Source organism: Haliotis asinina, chromosome 3 (genome assembly GCF_037392515.1).
Source record: "Haliotis asinina isolate JCU_RB_2024 chromosome 3, JCU_Hal_asi_v2, whole genome shotgun sequence".
NCBI lineage: Eukaryota > Metazoa > Mollusca > Gastropoda > Lepetellida > Haliotidae > Haliotis > Haliotis asinina.
In genome coordinates, this window is record NC_090282.1 from 29,012,564 (window position 1) to 29,030,829 (window position 18,266).

General features: G+C 39.8%; 2 protein-coding genes across 2 annotated transcripts in view; both read right to left on the bottom strand.

Moving 5' to 3' along the window:
• The window catches only part of LOC137278816 (adhesion G-protein coupled receptor V1-like), a 134,916-nt gene extending 129,623 nt beyond the window's left edge, over positions 1–5,293 (bottom strand). Inside the window, exon 1 of the mRNA XM_067811326.1 lies at positions 5,004–5,293. Coding sequence (XP_067667427.1) covers positions 5,004–5,293 — 290 coding nt within the window. The remainder of the gene's footprint in view (positions 1–5,003) is intronic.
• A 2,205-nt stretch (positions 5,294–7,498) lies between these two features.
• On the bottom strand, positions 7,499–16,868 carry LOC137277789 (sorbitol dehydrogenase-like). The gene is made up of 9 exons (XM_067809719.1): positions 16,706–16,868; positions 16,012–16,045; positions 15,337–15,501; positions 11,780–11,939; positions 10,881–10,999; positions 10,563–10,628; positions 9,406–9,581; positions 8,981–9,102; positions 7,499–8,282 (listed from the first exon to the last, which is right to left on the bottom strand). Exons 1-9 carry the CDS (start codon positions 16,757–16,759, stop codon positions 8,129–8,131), a joined length of 1,050 nt encoding a protein of 349 aa, XP_067665820.1. The 5' UTR covers positions 16,760–16,868; the 3' UTR covers positions 7,499–8,128.
• Between the last annotated feature and the right edge of the window lie 1,398 nt (positions 16,869–18,266).

The window sequence follows — 18,266 nt, forward strand, 5'->3', positions numbered from 1 at the left end:
ATTATAAGCATAGAAATTCTAAAATATAACAATATTGTGTCAGATAAGAGATTTAGTGACTAACCTACAGCCATGAAGTGAAATCAGAAAAGTTATTCAGGGACTTGTACCAACATGGACCACAGCTTTCATTTAACCTTTCACATACCATTTTCTAACATGTTGAAAACAAGACAAGAACTTGTACATCTCAATGTACCTCATTATTTATAAAAAAGTTGTTTATGAGAAACATGATCAGAGGAAAATATAACTTTAAATTGTTTCAATGTAAAAATATTTTGCGATTTAAAAGATTAAAGAGTTATTTGATAAAACTGTAAAATTTCCCTTGGTTTAAATATTTGCACAGATTTTGGTTACTTGTTTTGAAATTTTTATCCCAATTTCTGATAGTGTATTTTGGCCATCAGTCTCCAATCATTATATTTTCTGCAACAATAACAATATTGCTGAATTAGTTTGATTTCATCAATAAGATGGACCAAACTGGTGTATTCCATTCTTAATGATGCAGTGTGGAATGCACAAGATATCTAGGAAATGTGTAATTAAGTCAGCGTATATATAAAGCAATTCACACAAAATATTTAGCAACGAGAAATTGTTCTACATATTTCAGCTTTATCATGGATTTGGATGTGTACAGTGACGTCGCTCTACAGTCTCTCCCGGTTTCTGTCTCTCTGTCTGTCTCTGTGTGTGTGTATTTTTTACACTTTATACATTATATTATTATTATAAATGGTAACTTTTTATTATTTACTGAGATTTCAAATACTACCCTTTATAAAGATCACTTCTCAATACAGTATATTTCCTATTTAGGCTTAAAACAGCTACTTTGGAAATGAAGACAATGTCGATGTAAATTATTGTAATGATTTAACCCCTCCAAAGTCCCCATGCAACATACAAACATTCAAAGGAGTTGAACCACACGACAAACACTCTGCCCCTCCCTTTTCGTGCAAAGACCCGCAACAGATGTGGACGGAAAGCGCCAGTTGGTTGGAATTGATTACAGACTGACAATACTAATCAATACACAGTAACACAGCAGATCTACATTAATATACCGGGGCGTTACCTGTTGATTCAGGAGGCGCAATATCGCTTATCGAAATGAGATGACTCGATGATTATGACTGAACGATGGGTTAGTCTCTTGGGGATGGTGATATAACAGCATGTAAATCCGCACGTTGAATTATAAAATCCTGAAGCTTCGAATTCCACGAAACACAGTGAAAAATTCCTTCATTAGAATTCAAATTGCACATAGACACGGAACGGGAAAATATATCGGAAATAATACGTACAAAAGTTATTATCCTGTTAAAACAACTTGACGCGGTGGTATAAACGATGTTTGAACATGTACACTATATCCTGTCACGTCCACAAGGACCAATGTCTATCCGGTTAGCTTCTGCAGTTCACTCCGTTAGTACATTTTTTCTGAAGCCAGAAGTTCCCAAAGCTGTTGTTATGTCACTATTCCCAATGAGAAAACAAATGTATCCCATAACACGAATACCGGTGACACTCAAATTATTCCACGTGCTTCCACCATTGCTGCCAAGTCAACATTTGGTCGGTTTGTACCTGCGCTTGAGCGTTAGTAACACTAATTTGTATGTCCATAAACTCAACTGGACAGACTTGTTTCAACCATATCCCGACCGCTTACTATGTGTATATGAGTGTTCGATTTGGGTGCATTTTGCAGCCTCTCCCTGCTGGGCGCGAACACCTGTGCACAGCCTCAAACAACGGCTTCGATAGCCCGATTGTTATTTCACGATATTTTGATTGTACGAGAAATCGACCCTACTTATGACTCAAAAACACACAGGTTTTCGTATGGCACCTTTTAATAGTAGCATGTTTCACATCCTGTTGGCGACTGGATGCCGAAAGGACAACAGCATGCGTTCCATTACATTTCTGTTTAGTGGTATGAAATAATAATTGTTTATAGTCAGAAAAGGACTTGACACGTCTGTGTTCTTGGGTTGTTCGGAAATTGCATGTTTGTTGTTTAACTCAGCATTCAGTAATATTCCAGTGACATGAAGGCTGTCTGTAAATAATCGAGTTTGGACCAGACAGTCTAGTGATTGACATCATGAGCATCGGTCTACGTATTTGGGATGTACGATAACATATGTCAACCAAGTCAGCGAGCCTGACCACCAGATCCCGTTAGTCGCATTTTAACCCGGAATTTTGTAGAGCTGGTGTAAAAAATGAAAGTTGACATGATATAAGCTACTCGTGGAGTAAAAAGCATTTTCACCATACATTTGTTTTCATGTCTTCATGTGATTTTCAGCGAAAGATTTAAGATGGAACTTGTCATACGGATAACGAGATTTTAATGTGTTTGAGTAAATATTAAAACATTATTGATTTTTATTTAACCGGATGAAAATGTGATGAAAAAAAAACCCCACGAATTTAGACTTTAATGTATATTTCTTTGGTGTTGATGGGACTGTTTTATATATGTTGAGTTATACTTCATAATTAAAAAGATGAAAACTATTGTTTCAGCATATTTCTTGTCTTAGTCTAGGTTGGTACGCTTCGTCCTCCAAATGTATATCTGCTTTCAGCTGGCAACAGACGCTGAACGTGGGTCATCTTAAAGGCGTTAAGCTGAATGTGTTAAGGTAACTGTACAGCAGAATGAATGTAGTGAAATGAGGTCAGTTGTCAAGATGACATCATCCTAATATCCTGGTTTGTGCTTACGTCAGTGAGTGTGTATTCATGTGTGTGAGTGTTGTGCTCGTGAGAGCACGTGCAAGTGTGATGGGCGGCTTGTTTTATCATGTAACGGGAAGAATCTTGGTATCTTTGTCTTCGATTAAAACGTAGTAGCTGTACCAATTTTCTGGGGTTTTTAAAATAAATGTATATGTCCCGAAACGTCTTCTTATTCACCATAGAGAAGTTGACATCCATAAATCTTGCTTTTCTTATGCATTCCACTTCTAAATGTCGATCAAAGATTTAATATATGTGTCGTTTCTAAATTCATCTAGACCATCAGTGACAACAGATACGTGATTTTTGCCTGGTTATTTGGTTGTTCATGTCAAATCACATTTTGACACCGAATTTAAATGAACTGCATGGATTAACGACCAAGAGCTCGATTAAGACCTTCTTTCCATCGTGAAGAACAGGGTCGAGACATGTTACCTTAACGCAGAACACAATGGTCGTTAATCATATATACCTTTATCCTCCCTCATGTAAGAATGTTTTGATTGGTTCACGTGATTCTGATAAAATACCACGTACACCCGTCACGATTCACGAGAAGGGAGTACAAAAGTCGTACGGGTGGTCACGAGAGAAAAGAGTGCACCGTCCAGCCATTAGTATAACATGCGCCGCACTGAGGTTAGTCGATCAGCTGGTGTCAACATGGCACCAAGGGAACATTTTGCCACAACAAATCTATTTGGTGCGGATTATTTTGTTTTGATTTAGTAAAAACATTCGGCCAGATAAATGCCTTATCTCCCTTGTAAGGTTGTATTCCCCGAGTCGGAGGCGAGGAGAATAAAGCCTTACGAGGGTCTAATAAAACTCCGCATTTCCCTCGACACAGGATGTTTCCTTACACAAACAGAGTCTGCTCTATACACAGTCTAAGTAAATTTAGGCTCAGTACTATTCGTTACAGTGCTAACCTGAGTCTTAGTATAAGCAGTGTAACGAATATTACTCAGTCTCAGCAGAGACCATATAATCTATTATATGGTCTCTGGTCTCAGTTTACATAGATTGCTCACCTGTGACAAAGCCTATTTATTAAACACGTCTCAATCAGTCAGTTCCGATCACGATGAACGTGAATATTTTACATGCGCTTCATTTTCAGATATTTCACAGAACTGTTCGTACCAGATGCAAAGAATGACAAGATATGTTATTTGTCACCAATTCGGTAGTGATACTATACTGGTTCTCATCATGATCTTGGGGCGGTTTTGTCCTATGTATCTAACTCAGGATATATATGTCACTATTTGTGATATTGCGGCGGCTGCTCGTCGTAAATGTGTACACAGTCAAAAACATATAATCCTGTGATTGTTATTGATAAGAGTCAACAATCAGTCTGAGCACCCTATGGGGAGAAACTCGAAGTCGAGATATATGCTGGAGGGTTGAAAAACGCTATCCATCAGGACCTGGGCCCAGATTTTCGATGCTATCTTGGCGCTAAGATAGTCGTAAGTGCCATACATTAACGTGAACTTTTATTTTATCTATAAAAGAGCTTCGAAATTCTAGGTCAGACCGCTGACGCTACATCGAATGACTGTTGTTTTCCAGACCTTTCCCTCAAGCTGTTTCTGGACCAATGTGGAAATCCTCTGATTGTCCTTCGGCGACTGTTGACATTTTGAAAACCTATGTATGTGTTTGAATGCATAATATCTTTTAGACAGTGGTCAAATGTAACAAATGTTGTATTTAGGGTTACAGTTTCTCAGTAAAGAACGTTTTAGACACAAAACAGTTCTAGAATCTTTACTTTGCTGAGAAAGTGCAATGCCAAATATAACATATGTTTAATTTTTGTTTTGTCAAATCCGAGACATACTTTGATTTTTCAAGCGGGTTTCATTAATGCTTCTCTGGAAATCAGTCATGACATTTTGTGTTCGCGGAGAGGGCAAGCATATTTCCTTACCGGTAGCATTTTGGAATGAATCTCTCGGATAGCATTCGATGCATGACTACAAGACAATTGAACTACAAGACAATATTTGAAACAAACAAAATATCGTGAGAAGACTCGTTTAGTAAAACGTCAAAACTCCCGAATAATAAAGGATGCAAACTGGTATTAGAAACGACGAATGTTATGACTTTATCTGTATAAATGGATCATTTGAACCACCGAGTGTACCAGGTGAAATTTGCCGAGTAGCGTCTGTGGGAGGTCCCGCACAATCTCAGGGTCCAATTTTCACCTGCGAACCATGACGCCATACAGACCATCGCCATCCTTTAGTGCAACCTCTTTGTAGCAAAGCTTACACGGGCAATCCTTAAGGTCATCCTTGCACAGCCTTACGAAGGCTTTACATGTTTTCTCAATCATGCAGCGACGTGCACAGTCGATGCTGGTGTAGCTGCTGACTGGGGCCGTACAGTCTTTCTGATCAACGATCTTGCCTTTTTGAAGGCTCATCATACGACAAAGGCCACTGCCAAGAAGAGCCATCATTAGCAGCGCATACATCAGCCTGTAGGACGTCATCTTGGATGAAGACTGCAGAAACAGACGAATACGACACTGAGTTAAAGAAGTTCGGATAAGATGGGTCTTTTATCTCAATATACACAGTATATATTCCGATCACCTAAATTACAGCATCTGAGAACGTGGTTAGATAGAACGATAATTAGACAGACAAATTTATCCAATAAAGAGGCCATGGGCCCATGATACACACACTTCTGTTGACATATGTATATACTACCCGTATGTATACTATCCGGATATCATGATACAACTACGAAGCAGACACGGGTATGAAAATAGGTTAATAGTGGTGGGTCAGTGTTTCTATACTTAATATAAATACATGTATGGGAATTCACCATGCAGGGTAAAGACATTACTGTGAACCAGTAGTAACTGCAAAAGCTAAGTGCTTATGAATTTATAGTGATGGCTCTCAGTATCCATATTTTATATAAGTACATTCAAGTACTATGCAGCATGGAAATATTACAGAGTGTCAGTAATAACTGAAAGACTAAATGCTTATGGATTAATAGTACAGCGATAGAGGATACTAAATGACCTTCCGTGTAATACCATTTTTATTAAACGAGTTAATGATTTGGTATCAAACGAGCGAAAGCAAGTTTGATACTAAATCTTTAAAGAGTTTAATAAAAAAAATGATATTTCACGGAAGCGAGTTTAGTATTCTGTTTATTACTCGCCAACATAAATTGACAGAAACTGCCGCGAAATTCCTACTGTGTGAGGACTCTCAGCTTTCCGCGAGTCAAGGAAGGTCTAGTAAACTTGCAACATCGGTATTAGCATTGTGACGTCACAACTTTGAACCATTTTGACGCCATGCGTCAAGCGGTATTACACTAGTGCAATTTTGCCGTAAAAATATTACACTGCAATATCTTCAACGGGCGAGTAATACATGTTAGTTTATTAATAACAGATTAAAAATTTATACTTCATCGATCAGGTCAGTAAAGATTCAGTACAAAATACTTTTCGCAAACGTTACCTGTTTTTTAGTCATACAAACCTGTTATACCCTAGTGTTACTGTATTCAGTTACCAGTCGCAGGTAAGGTTGGATTCAGCTTCAGCTGAGTGTGGCAGTGCGTTTGTTGTCGTCAACTTATATAAACTTATATCGCATATGTCATACCAACAAATGACCGATCGTGTTACCTGTCACAAGCATGTAGGTTCTGCCACAGCGACACAAGCTATCACATATAGTGATATACACAAAAGAGTGTAGCAATTCAGTATATAAAACTATGCTATAGTTGACACATGTAAAATGTCAGATTTGTTGATTTGGTTAATGAACTTGCGTTTGTTTATGTACATACCGTTTCAAGAACTGACACTGACTTCTTTCTTGCGATCAGATTTAGAAAAACTTGAACTTCGTCATATCCCGATAGGCAAAAATGTCCTATACGAAGGTGTTATTTTGTTATGGTCGTTGAAGGTAGATTCATTTTGGTGTTTTGTTTTACCTCCCTTTGTTGTATCAGGACGTTCGTCTGTGATTACCACTTTACAAATGATAGTTAGTCTGTAAGCACCGTAAGATCATGGATTTCACGACATGTAAAGTGTCCACGACCTATTTGTTTTCGACCTTAAGTAGTCACGTCTCTTACTGAAATATGGCCACATGGCGTTGAAACCCAGGCTTAAGGAGAGCGAATTCGAATTTTACTTGGCCTTGGTTTTCAACTTATCATCAATGCATATGTGTTCAGAAGTGACTGGCGAAGCTGGTTACGATTACCAACATTTCAAAACAGTTTAGAAATGTTCACTTCATAGATCTGAATAAATCTGAATACCAATGATATATCATTAAACCCAGAATTAACACGTTCTCTTCAGTGCTGTAAAACATTATCTAATGCAGTGGAGTAGTTCCTAACACGAGAGTTCCACCGGTACCTTTATAGCAGGGATTAATTATTACGCGCTGGTCGCAAATCATATATTCCCTCCGCCATAATGTTATCAAACCTAAGGGCTCTATACATAGAAGGGGCGACGGAGTAGTCTAGTGGCTAAAGCGTTCGCTAGTCATCCGAAGACCGGGGTTCGACTCCCCAAATGGGTACAATGTGTGAAGCCCATTTCTGGTGTCTCCCGCCGAGATGTTGCTAGAATATTGCTAAAGCGACGTAAAATCAAACTCACTCACTCACTCCACATAGAAACACAAAGTCCACGTTCATTGTTATTTATTTATTTCTGTCGATCAACGATTCTTTTAAGTAACCACTTACTCATTTCAAACAGTTATATTTAGGTTGGAGAAAAAAGTAAAACATTTGTCCGTGGCAAACCTTCTCAACTTTTATCCCTCTTTTTAAGCTCCTCGTAATGATAATGGTTGGTGAGAATATATTTTACCATGACGTAATATTATCTGTTTGTGCAGTGTAGCAATGACAATCGCTGTACTTACTTTGAAAGAACACAGTCATGTACAAGAGAGATGAGAGTGAATGAGCAAATATTTCCTAATGCGCATAAGAGGGAGGAGAAAACGGGGGGCGTCATAAAAAAGTATTATTCACAACAACATACATTTTGTTCTGGCGTCCCGAATCTGCTGCCAAACATCCTATCAATAACCGATATTCCGAGTGTTTGGAGTTTCTTGGAAGAAGATTATACTGATTTGCTGCTCAGGCATGTCTTTGCAGATTATAGCATTGTAATATATTATTTTGTTATTACTTTCTGCATAATGTACTATAGTGGCAGATAAACTGCGTGAGACTACAACTTCCCGTCACCACATGAATATACATGAGGAAACTGATAATTCTAGTCTAGATACATTCACGTCTACTTCGTCTCACAGTTAATCATAATCTTAATCCCCTCCCCTCTCTTTGCTGTCTCGAAGGCTTCGAGGCTCTGTTCCAGACTGAAGCGGTGAGTGATGAAAGGCTTTACGTCGATCTGCCCAGAAGCAATCATTGACAGAGCAGTAGGGTAACTGAAACAGAATGTCTGAGTGATGAGAGGCTTGACGTCAACCTGCATGAAAGCAATCACTGACAGAGCAGTGGGGTAACTGAAACAGAGTGATTGAGTGATGACAGGCTTGACGTCAACCTGCCCGAAAGCAATCACTGACAGAGCAGTGGGGTAACTGAAACAAAATGACTGAGTGAGTGAGTGAACGAGTGAATGATGAATGGCTTGACTTATCTTCCCACACGCCACCACAGGCAAGGCTGAAACACCGAAACAGGAGAACGACATGAATCTGTCGTATTTAAAGGACATGGTTCTGGTTTGCCTAATCGTCTGAGTGAGTGAGTGAGTGAGTGAGTGTAGTTTTAAGCCGTTCTTAGCAATATTCCAGCAATAACACGGTGGTGGACACAGAAATGGACTTCACACATTGCACCCATGTGACGAATCGAACCTGGGTCTTCAGCGTGACGGGCGAACTCAATCGCCCCCTAATTGTTTGAAAGAAACATGGAAATTTCTGTTGATCATGCTTGTTGAAAATTCGGTTTTGCGTTGTCAATCCGAACAGGTGCTTAAGAGTGATCTGGAAGTCAGTCTCGCTGACGTCATCGATGGTATCTCAAATGAATAGATCGATGCTCGTGACTCGTTGATTTATAGACATATCAAACCTAATAAACACTTTAAAAGGCACTATATCTGCCCTGGGCTCACCAATTGGCATATCGCAGGTTGCCTCGAATGTCCACCTCTCTCAGGGCCGCGTTCAGTATCGGCAGCTCAATTGTGGATGCTCCAAGGCCAACCAAAACGACACATCCACCTGAAGCTGTTGCCTGGGAACACGAAATGAATCAGTGATCAAAAAACTTTCTTTTCCTTAATGCCTGTTACAGGTATTATCATGCAACATAACACAGTTGATTAGGTCTTTAGTTAACATTCAATATCACAGTTTATATGAATGATCCCATAAGTATTAACATCCGAAAATAATACATGCCTATATTATTGTGCTGACACTGTCACTTGTATGGTTTTTCACCCTCACCTTTCTGTTACCATAGTTACTTGCACATATGGGTGTTCGGATATTTATGTGTGTATGGTATGACGTTTCCGTTACCCTGGTTACTCACATATATGGCCGTCCAGATGCTGGGTGTCGCTCCGCTACACTCAATGGCCTTGTCTGCAGGTTGACCAAGGGTCTCCTCGATCTGTTGAGCTGTTACAGCAGGATCTCTGCTTGTTACTTTAAATGTGTAGTCGGCTCCAAGTTTGCTAGCAAACTCAAGTCGCTTTTCATCAATATCTGCAATATACGTACAAGGGTAATTTAAAAAAAAACAGTGGACTGACATAATAATGAACATTTTCCACACAAGTGGCGCCAGTTTCCACTACACCTCGCCCATCGGGAAGAGTGACACTACTAATGACACCTACTTGCAAGCCAATGGGCATTATGTTACCATGGGAACTAGTCCAAAATGTATCCCCTATGATATTGTGATTGTATCAAACTTGAGTTGAGCTTGACTTAACAGGCCTTTTAGGGTATAATGCATAGAACAATGAGGGGTTTTGAGGTAAAAATTTGTAAACCTATACAATTTAACCTTACAGATATGAGTGTTGCAGGAACAGTTGCTGATACTTTGAGCGTATGAACTAGTGCACATTCGATTAATACAGACCAGCGCCATATAGCTGGAATTTTCGACAGCAAACCATACAACCCACCTAAGCGGACGCTATGAAGACCCTATGCCCAATAATAGGAATCAAGGCTTTGATCATGACGGGGTGTTCACAACGCCCAAGTAGCCCGAGGCTGACCACCGACCACCCCATCCCAGCAACTTGTCTCTGGAACTGTCAGTAATGTCAGACACTGTACCGTCAGCAACTTGTCTCTGGAGCTGTCTGATGTCAGACACTGTACCGTCAACAACTTATCTTTGGAACTGTCAGTGATGTCAGACGCTGTGCCGTCAACAACTTATCTTTGGAACTGTCAGTGATGTCATACGCTGTACCGTCAGCAACCTGTCTCTGGAACTGTCAGTGATGTCAGACACTGTACCGTCAGCAACTTGTCTCTGGAGCTGTCTGATGTCAGACGCTGTACCGTCAACAACGTATCTCTGGAACTGTCAGTGGTGACCAACGCCGTACCGTCAACAACTTGTCTCTGGAGCTGCCACTGATGTCTAAAGCTACACTGTCTTCTAATCAACATTTTTCCATCTGATGGTTGTGGCATAAATAGGTGGTTTATCAAGCAGCTTACCTGTGATGATGACTTTCGCTGCACCACGGGACTTAGCTGTTAGAAGGTTGACAAGACCAATCGGACCTGGAGACAGATAATAAGACTAGTTTATATCATGAATTTATGTTGGAAAATGTTGTGAGTGAAGTATTATTCAGACTTTCAGTTCTCTTTCATATGAAATCTACCTCGGTCAAATCGATGTAATGGATGCTAGATAAATGAATACCGTCGAGCAGTTTACACAGACTGGCCACAACTACAGTGCTTCTGACAAGAACATCAAACCTGCACCACAGATCAACACCTTGTCTGTGACATAATCATTTTAACTACCTGCGCCACAGATCAACACCTTGTCTCCGAGTTTAATGTTAGCTCTGTTGCAAGCATGCACAGCGACAGACAGCGGCTCCAGAAAAGCGCCTTCCTCTGTGCTCACATGGTCGGGTAACCTGCGATGTAATAGACGTACATGTCACTGAAAAGCTGGAACACTGGCAATTAAAATCTTAATTAATCAATCTTAATTGATCATATTGTGTATAAAGTAAGTGTTAATGAGTTAATAAACGTTTTATTGCTCGCTTATCACGCTGTTAAGGCAACAAAATAATTTAGCTTTAAGATAAAACAACTGCGATGCTTTTGAATTAGTGAGTGAGTTGGGTTTAAATCTGCTTTGGCCAATATTCAAGGCGTTTGAGCTTACTGTATGAGGAATACCAGGAATTATGCTGGCTTTAGACTACATATCTATAAGGTGACTACATGAAACCCATGTGTACTGGTATCTTTTTGGCATACCTAGAAACATAAAGTGGACACACCGGGACTAGAAGTCTAGCTTTGTGTCGGACAACGAATCACAGTACTTGTGACCCTGGCAAGTTTGACATGATATTTCTGAATAATACTTTTAAAAGACCAGGAAGAGCTGAATGGGAAAGGAGCTGGCTCACGGTTCCATTTATCACATGGGGAAATGTGTGCAGTCAAATGCTGATGCAGATGGCACAAAAGAGTCAGCTTCAGTCGATTAAGTCTTTGTGAGTTCAATATGGATAAAGTAATTACACCTGATTTGAGTGAAGCTTTAGTTAAGAAAATCAATTAAACACTGCCTCAAACTGCACATGAATGATCGCGCTACAAGGAGGTACATGGTTCCTGCACTTGACACATACTGACACTGGTTGACATTGTGGTGTCAAGAATGACACAGTGAGACTTACTTGAAGCAGAAATCTGCAGCATGGGTGTAGAATCTGGAGAGGTTTCCGTTGACAGGAGGCGTGGCACAGAACACCACGTGTGGGCACAGATTATAGCGTCCATCCTTGCAGTAGTGGCAGATTCTACACGGCACCCCTGGCTCAATGGCAACACGGTCACCTACCAAACAATACTAAGTCAAATAGTTCTTCATTCAGGCACATATGCCACAATAGCGATGACGTATGACCAGTAAGTCAGTGTGCACTTGCAGACTCTGTATGAAACCAAGGCTTAATGGTAACTAATCACCTACAAATTAATTTTAAATCGTTTGACATGAAATAAAACAAGAAACAGTTTTTACTCAAGTACTTCCAAATTGCTATAACACGTAGCACACGTAGCTAATGATTCAACCATGCTCCAGGCTTACATGAAAGATCTGGCTTAATGGTAACTCGATCCCCCACAAAGTAATTGTAACTCGTGTGACGTGAAATAAACCATGAAAGTGTTACAGTTTTTACTCAAGTACGTTTATCCAAATTGCAATAACACGTAACAAATAGCAACCAGGTTATACATGCTACAGGGAGCCACGGAGTATTTGACATGAAATAACATTCTTGTATTTATCAGAAGATTGAAATTTAGTAGAGATACGAGTCGGAGAAGACATTTGTACAGTGAAATTAATAAGTGTGAAGTTGGATTACCTGTCAAACGTACTATAAGACTGGCTGATTGTTTTTAGCAATTTCCACTCTATATAATATACTGAACATCAAAAGAAAAGGAACACTGTATTTTGGTCAAGTATTAGTAAGAGAAGAGATAAACATGAAGGCTTACTGTTATGAGGTTTCATTATTTCGAAAGTTGCGCTTCTCTTTGTTCAATATACAATGGACCAAACGATCCACTGACAGTCTCTATGGATGACAATGCTAAGTTACTTCATATACGTTGGTGATTGCTAAGGGCAACAGGTGGTAACACCTTGACCAGGCGGGAGTCTTGATCTCATTTCCATAGAACATGTCTGGGACATTACGACTCGCAGAATACACCAGAAAACTGCATACTTTCGGGTTTTTTCCTTTTATTCAATTTTTATTTTTATTTTTCCTTTCAATTATTTCTTGAGAGTGAGTTTATCCAAATTAATGATTTAAATTGGGGGCTGGAAAACCTTCTTTACGGTGGTAAAGGTTAATGCTAAGATTAATACTGCGAACAGCAGCAGGTTTCTCATGTGTATGATGAACATGGGTTATCGTGATACCTAAGTGCTTAAGTGTCCAAGGATAATTTTATTGTGTGTGTGTATCAATCGTGCGTGCATTAATATTAACGTATTTTGATACAGGTTTGAATGTTGATCAATTGTGTTTGAGTGACTGAGTGAGTGAGTGAGTATGGATTTACGCCGCCGATTTATTCCAGCAAAATCACGACAGGAGACACCAGAAATGAGTCTAACAATTTGTATCCATGAGGGGAATCGAACACGGGCCTTCGGAGTGAATGGTGTTTGACACAAACAATAGCTAGGTATTCGAGTGTATTTTCGCAATGGGCCATTGAATGAATCTAACCACATCGGTTCGAATCATTGTTTGGACAATAATTTTTATAAACAATAATCTGATTTTTGCAATCATATATTATTTTACGTATATATAAATATATTTAAAAAAAACAAATATATTTCTAATTTGAGCAAAATCGATGAAATATTTTAGAAAATTGAACCGCTGCCCACATTACATAAATTCAAATGTTGATCATAAAGTATTAAAACAATGTATGATTTCAAAAACCTTGTTTTGTATTTTTAAAAATGATTGTCCCAACAGTGATTCGAACCCCAGTGAATGAAACGATTGTTGACATACACGGACGTGGGTTCGAGTTTAGAGCGCCCGTCTCACTGGAGACTGTGAATTACTTGGAATGCGACAACCAGGTCATATATGATCGCGGCAACGTAGGCCTCCTTATTGTGTTGTATCAGTTGTCTGCTGAGATAACAAAGCATTGGGAACAGATAACATGAGAGAGGACAACAATTTATACCCATCATCCGCGGAACGGAATAGAGTAAACCACTGATCCCAATTTGTGAAGGTCAATAGCTCAAGGTCAAGGTTAATTATTCCTGCCCCTGTTCTCAGGTAGTTTTATCTTGTGTTGTCGCACACTTCACAAGACCACACTTCACACACGATCATCGCCGTCCCTTTGCAGTAATTGATATTGAGGACTTTTTTGCGATATATTTAAACACCGACCCACCAAATGATCTACCATGACAGCATGACTTTTGTAATGAGTGTGAGTGTGAGTGGTCAGAGGATATTGTTGTGCTCTCCGACACTGTAAACATAACCCATGAATCAAGCCTAACCTGGCATGTTGCACAATGTCCAGTATCATCTGGAAATCAGATATGAATATTACATGGATATATCATCAACACCAGAGCATAATCATTCTTAATTTAACCCGAACACACTCCATAACCACTCTGCCATTCAGGCTGTGTTACTCCTGAGAACATACTGCATGGAGTGTAGTGAGTTCAGTGTTGCGCCGCTTTTAGTAATATCCCAGGAATATCACGGGGGGGGGGGGGGGGGGAGGGGGGGGGGCACTAGACAGTGGCTTCACACACTGTACCCATGTTGATAATCGAACTGTAGTCTCCGGCGTGAGGAGTCAACACCTTCACCACTAGGCTAGTCCACCGCCCTAAATATTGTAATGTCTTTTAGTAGCACGCATGTTACATGTCTTTCTAGCAGTAGCAGGCACGCACGCACATTGAATGCCGCATCCCAAATCCCAACCATTCGTCCCTGAGTGTACAACCCTGCCATGGCTGATCTTTAAGTAAACTTGAAACTTTCGACGATCACCATTTGACTTTACGCTAACAACGTAATCTTCAGGTAGTCTGTAGAAGAGAACCTTGTAGTTAATTATTGGTGACGTCAGTGAAATACATCATTTGTGTCCTACATATGCAATGCATGATGCAATGTTTACAGCTCATATGTCCTACATATGCAATGTTTACAGCTCATATGTGCCCTACATATGCAATGCATGATGCAATGTTTACAGCTCATATACAGGAAGGCCGAAGTAGCAAAGTACCATATGCAGGTTCGAAACTGTTGGGGTCATCCGCGGTCCAGTTGCAGGTGTCTGAGGCTCCGCAATCGGCTAGGCAGAGTAGCGACCCTTGGAAACGTCGCGATCCTTTTAGCGTGGCTTCGAATCCCGGTTCGCCGCGAATACTGTACCCGATTGTGGCAAACGATTAAGACCTGCGTTTCCTTTTCATATTAAGCTGAAAGACTTATATGATATAAGTGGCATAATGGTGGGGTAAGGTACTCGCTGCTCACTCCAAAACCCTGTTTCGATTCCCCACATGGGTGTGTTGTGTTAAGCCCATTTCAGGTGTGCCATGTCGTGACATAACTGGAATATTGCATATAGCGGCGTAAAACTAAACTCACTCACTCATTCAAACGTATGCCTCAAATGTTACAGATAGACTCACCAACTTTGAGCGACGTGACCCCTGGTCCAAGCTTGGATACAACACCACTGGCCTCGTGACCCAGAATCATGGGAGCCTTAACAACGAAATCCCCGATATGCCCATTCGTCCAGAAATGTACATCCGATCCACAAATTCCAACACTGGACATCTGCAACTGCACCTCTGACAACAAAACAAGGAGGGGATGACTGACGTGGTGCCCAGGAACACAATCATACAAGTAGGCTTATGGTGGGTCTAATCTGCATGATATGGCTTGAGTTAACTGTCGTAGTTCTTAATGACCAACAACATTTATGTATTACTGGACAGCGTTTGGCCATTTTTTTTAAAAAATAGAGGACATTTGTACAGTGAAATTAACACGAGTGAAGTTTGATTACCTATTAAACGTATTATTAGATCGGCTGTTTTGTTGTTTAGCAATATCAACTCCATTTAATATACTGACCAGCGAAAGAAACGCACCTCTGGCTTTTTGTCAAGCATTAGTTAGAGAGGACTCGTGTAGAAGAACAAACATGATAGCTTACTGTTATGAGATTTCATTTTTTTTCGAAACTTGCGTTTCATATGCTGTTCAGTATATCTTTCTGGAATGCATCGGGTATTTTTGTCATTTTAGGTTTTGAGAAAATGATTTACTATTTCAGAATAGTAAAAACTCGTTACCTCCTTGTTTAGGCTCTGGCACCGGTACTTCCTCCTGCAACAAGAATTATTTCATTCAGCTTTCATGAGTGTATCATAATATACATAACGCCAAAATCTCGATTATTCCACGAAACAGGTTCCTTGGAGCATACTGAAGTGAAAATAAAATGAAAATGAATGATGACACCAGGTGTTCGGGGAAAGGATAAACAATACCTTAATCATTTCTGCTTCTGTAATAACCATTTTACATGCATAAAAAGCCAATATTGTGTATTTTCACGAACACAGAATGATGACTGCAGGCTGCGCCTGTTGTGTGTTTGCCACAAATGTGGTCTTTAAGCATCGACAGTGATTTCTCAATGCGAGTAACATTTGAAGGGTATTTTAGGCAACCTGGAAGGTTATACCCATACCGTTACAGCAACATCTGGTATGTCAGAAGTCTCTGTGTGTCCAGCATTGAACTGTTTCCTTTATGACGCCATCCTCAGCAATATCCCAGCTTTATGACGGCGGTCTATAAACAGTCGGGACCTGACCATCCAGTGATCGACATCATGAACAACGATCTGGGATACGATGATTATCATTCAGCTGAAGAATACGAAATGAAAGCTTCATTACCCAGCTTGGCGTAGTGCTTAGATTGATATAATTTTAAATTATGGTACAGAGGACAAAACAATATGTACGTTTCAATACTAACAAGTCTGAGGTCGCCTTTCTTGTACATGATGACGGCAAGATTCTTGTCTGCCATTGTGCCACTTCTGCAGGTATCACAAACGTGTGTAGCAAGGGTTGCAGGATCACACCTTGTGCTAGACTGGAGTATGACTTATTTTATTTGAAAGCAACGGCTCGTGTGCAAAATGTAACTGTATATCACCTGTGTCAGCCTGCTCCTTGGATGTTGTTTTATCTAACATATCAAGGCCAGTGGAACAATAGTTGTTGTGTAATGTCACTTGTCTCTCTCCCCCTCCCCTCCACATCCCTCTTGCTCTCCCAGATTGCTCTCCCCTTTTCGACCTGTTTCAATGGAATCATGTGTTATCAGTATCTTAAACTGGAAAGTCATTGCTAGTATCTTTGGAAATGTGTCTTCACAGGACGTATAGTGTTATATCAATCCCTGACACTGGGGGATACCCGCCTCGTGATATAATCAGGTGATCAACAGTGGAGTGCAGGCACCAAGGACGACGGCACCTGTTGTGTCGTTAATCACAATCGTGTTGTCGGAAATGAAAACAAAAACGTTTTTGGCTGCTACTCTGTATCCTTAAGGTTTACACAATTGCAAATAGGATATGTCGAAATAACCCACAGGACATTAAGTGGGATGCGGAAGAGGATATCAGAAAAGCATGTTTACTCGCAAAATCGGGCAAATTTAGAAAAAATTCGAATAACTGCTGAAAACAATAGATCAGACTAAAGTTAGCAATAAGGTCGCTCAGCCAGGTATGACGACGGACCGTCAACACAGCTGGCATGAAATGGCATGTTGCCAACGGGCACAAAAGTCCATCTCAAAGATATTGTATGCTTTTCCGTGTGTGATGAATATTTCTCATGTGTCGATTAACATGATTCTTCAAAGGCATTTAGAAGTTGGCGTAGTAATACAGGACACCTTTTATGGATAGCAACTTCTTGAGTTCATTTACACGACGTTTCGGGCTTATCCTAGCCCCCTCATCAGGTTGAGCTGAACTGAACAGTAAGGCTAACTGTTAACTCTGCCCATGACCTCACAATGCTTATGACGTCACAATGCTATGACAAAATGATACCAGTAACTAACAGGAATGCTATGACAACATAACTGAATTAGTAGTGAATGGTTACAACTAACATGACTCATAGAATGAATGCATCTTATTTTGAATATATAGTAGTGTTGTTGGATTAAAATGGCAGATCCTTATTATACCAAATTGTAAGTTTGGACATGTACAAAGATTTTTTACAAATGTATTGCATGTATAACATGTAAAATAATACTATTAACAGTACATAGAAATTATTGTTCATCCATGGGTACCCTTGTCGGTCTTTTTGGTGTTGCACCAGGCACTAGGGAGGTAAACCCCTAGATCTATAATAAGGATATAATAAGGATCTGCCATTTTAATCCAACAACACTACTATATATTAAAAAATAAGATGTATTCATTCTATGAGTCATGTTAGTTGTAACCATTCACTACTAATTCTATTATGTTGTCATAGCATTCCTGTTAGTTACTGGTATCACGTTG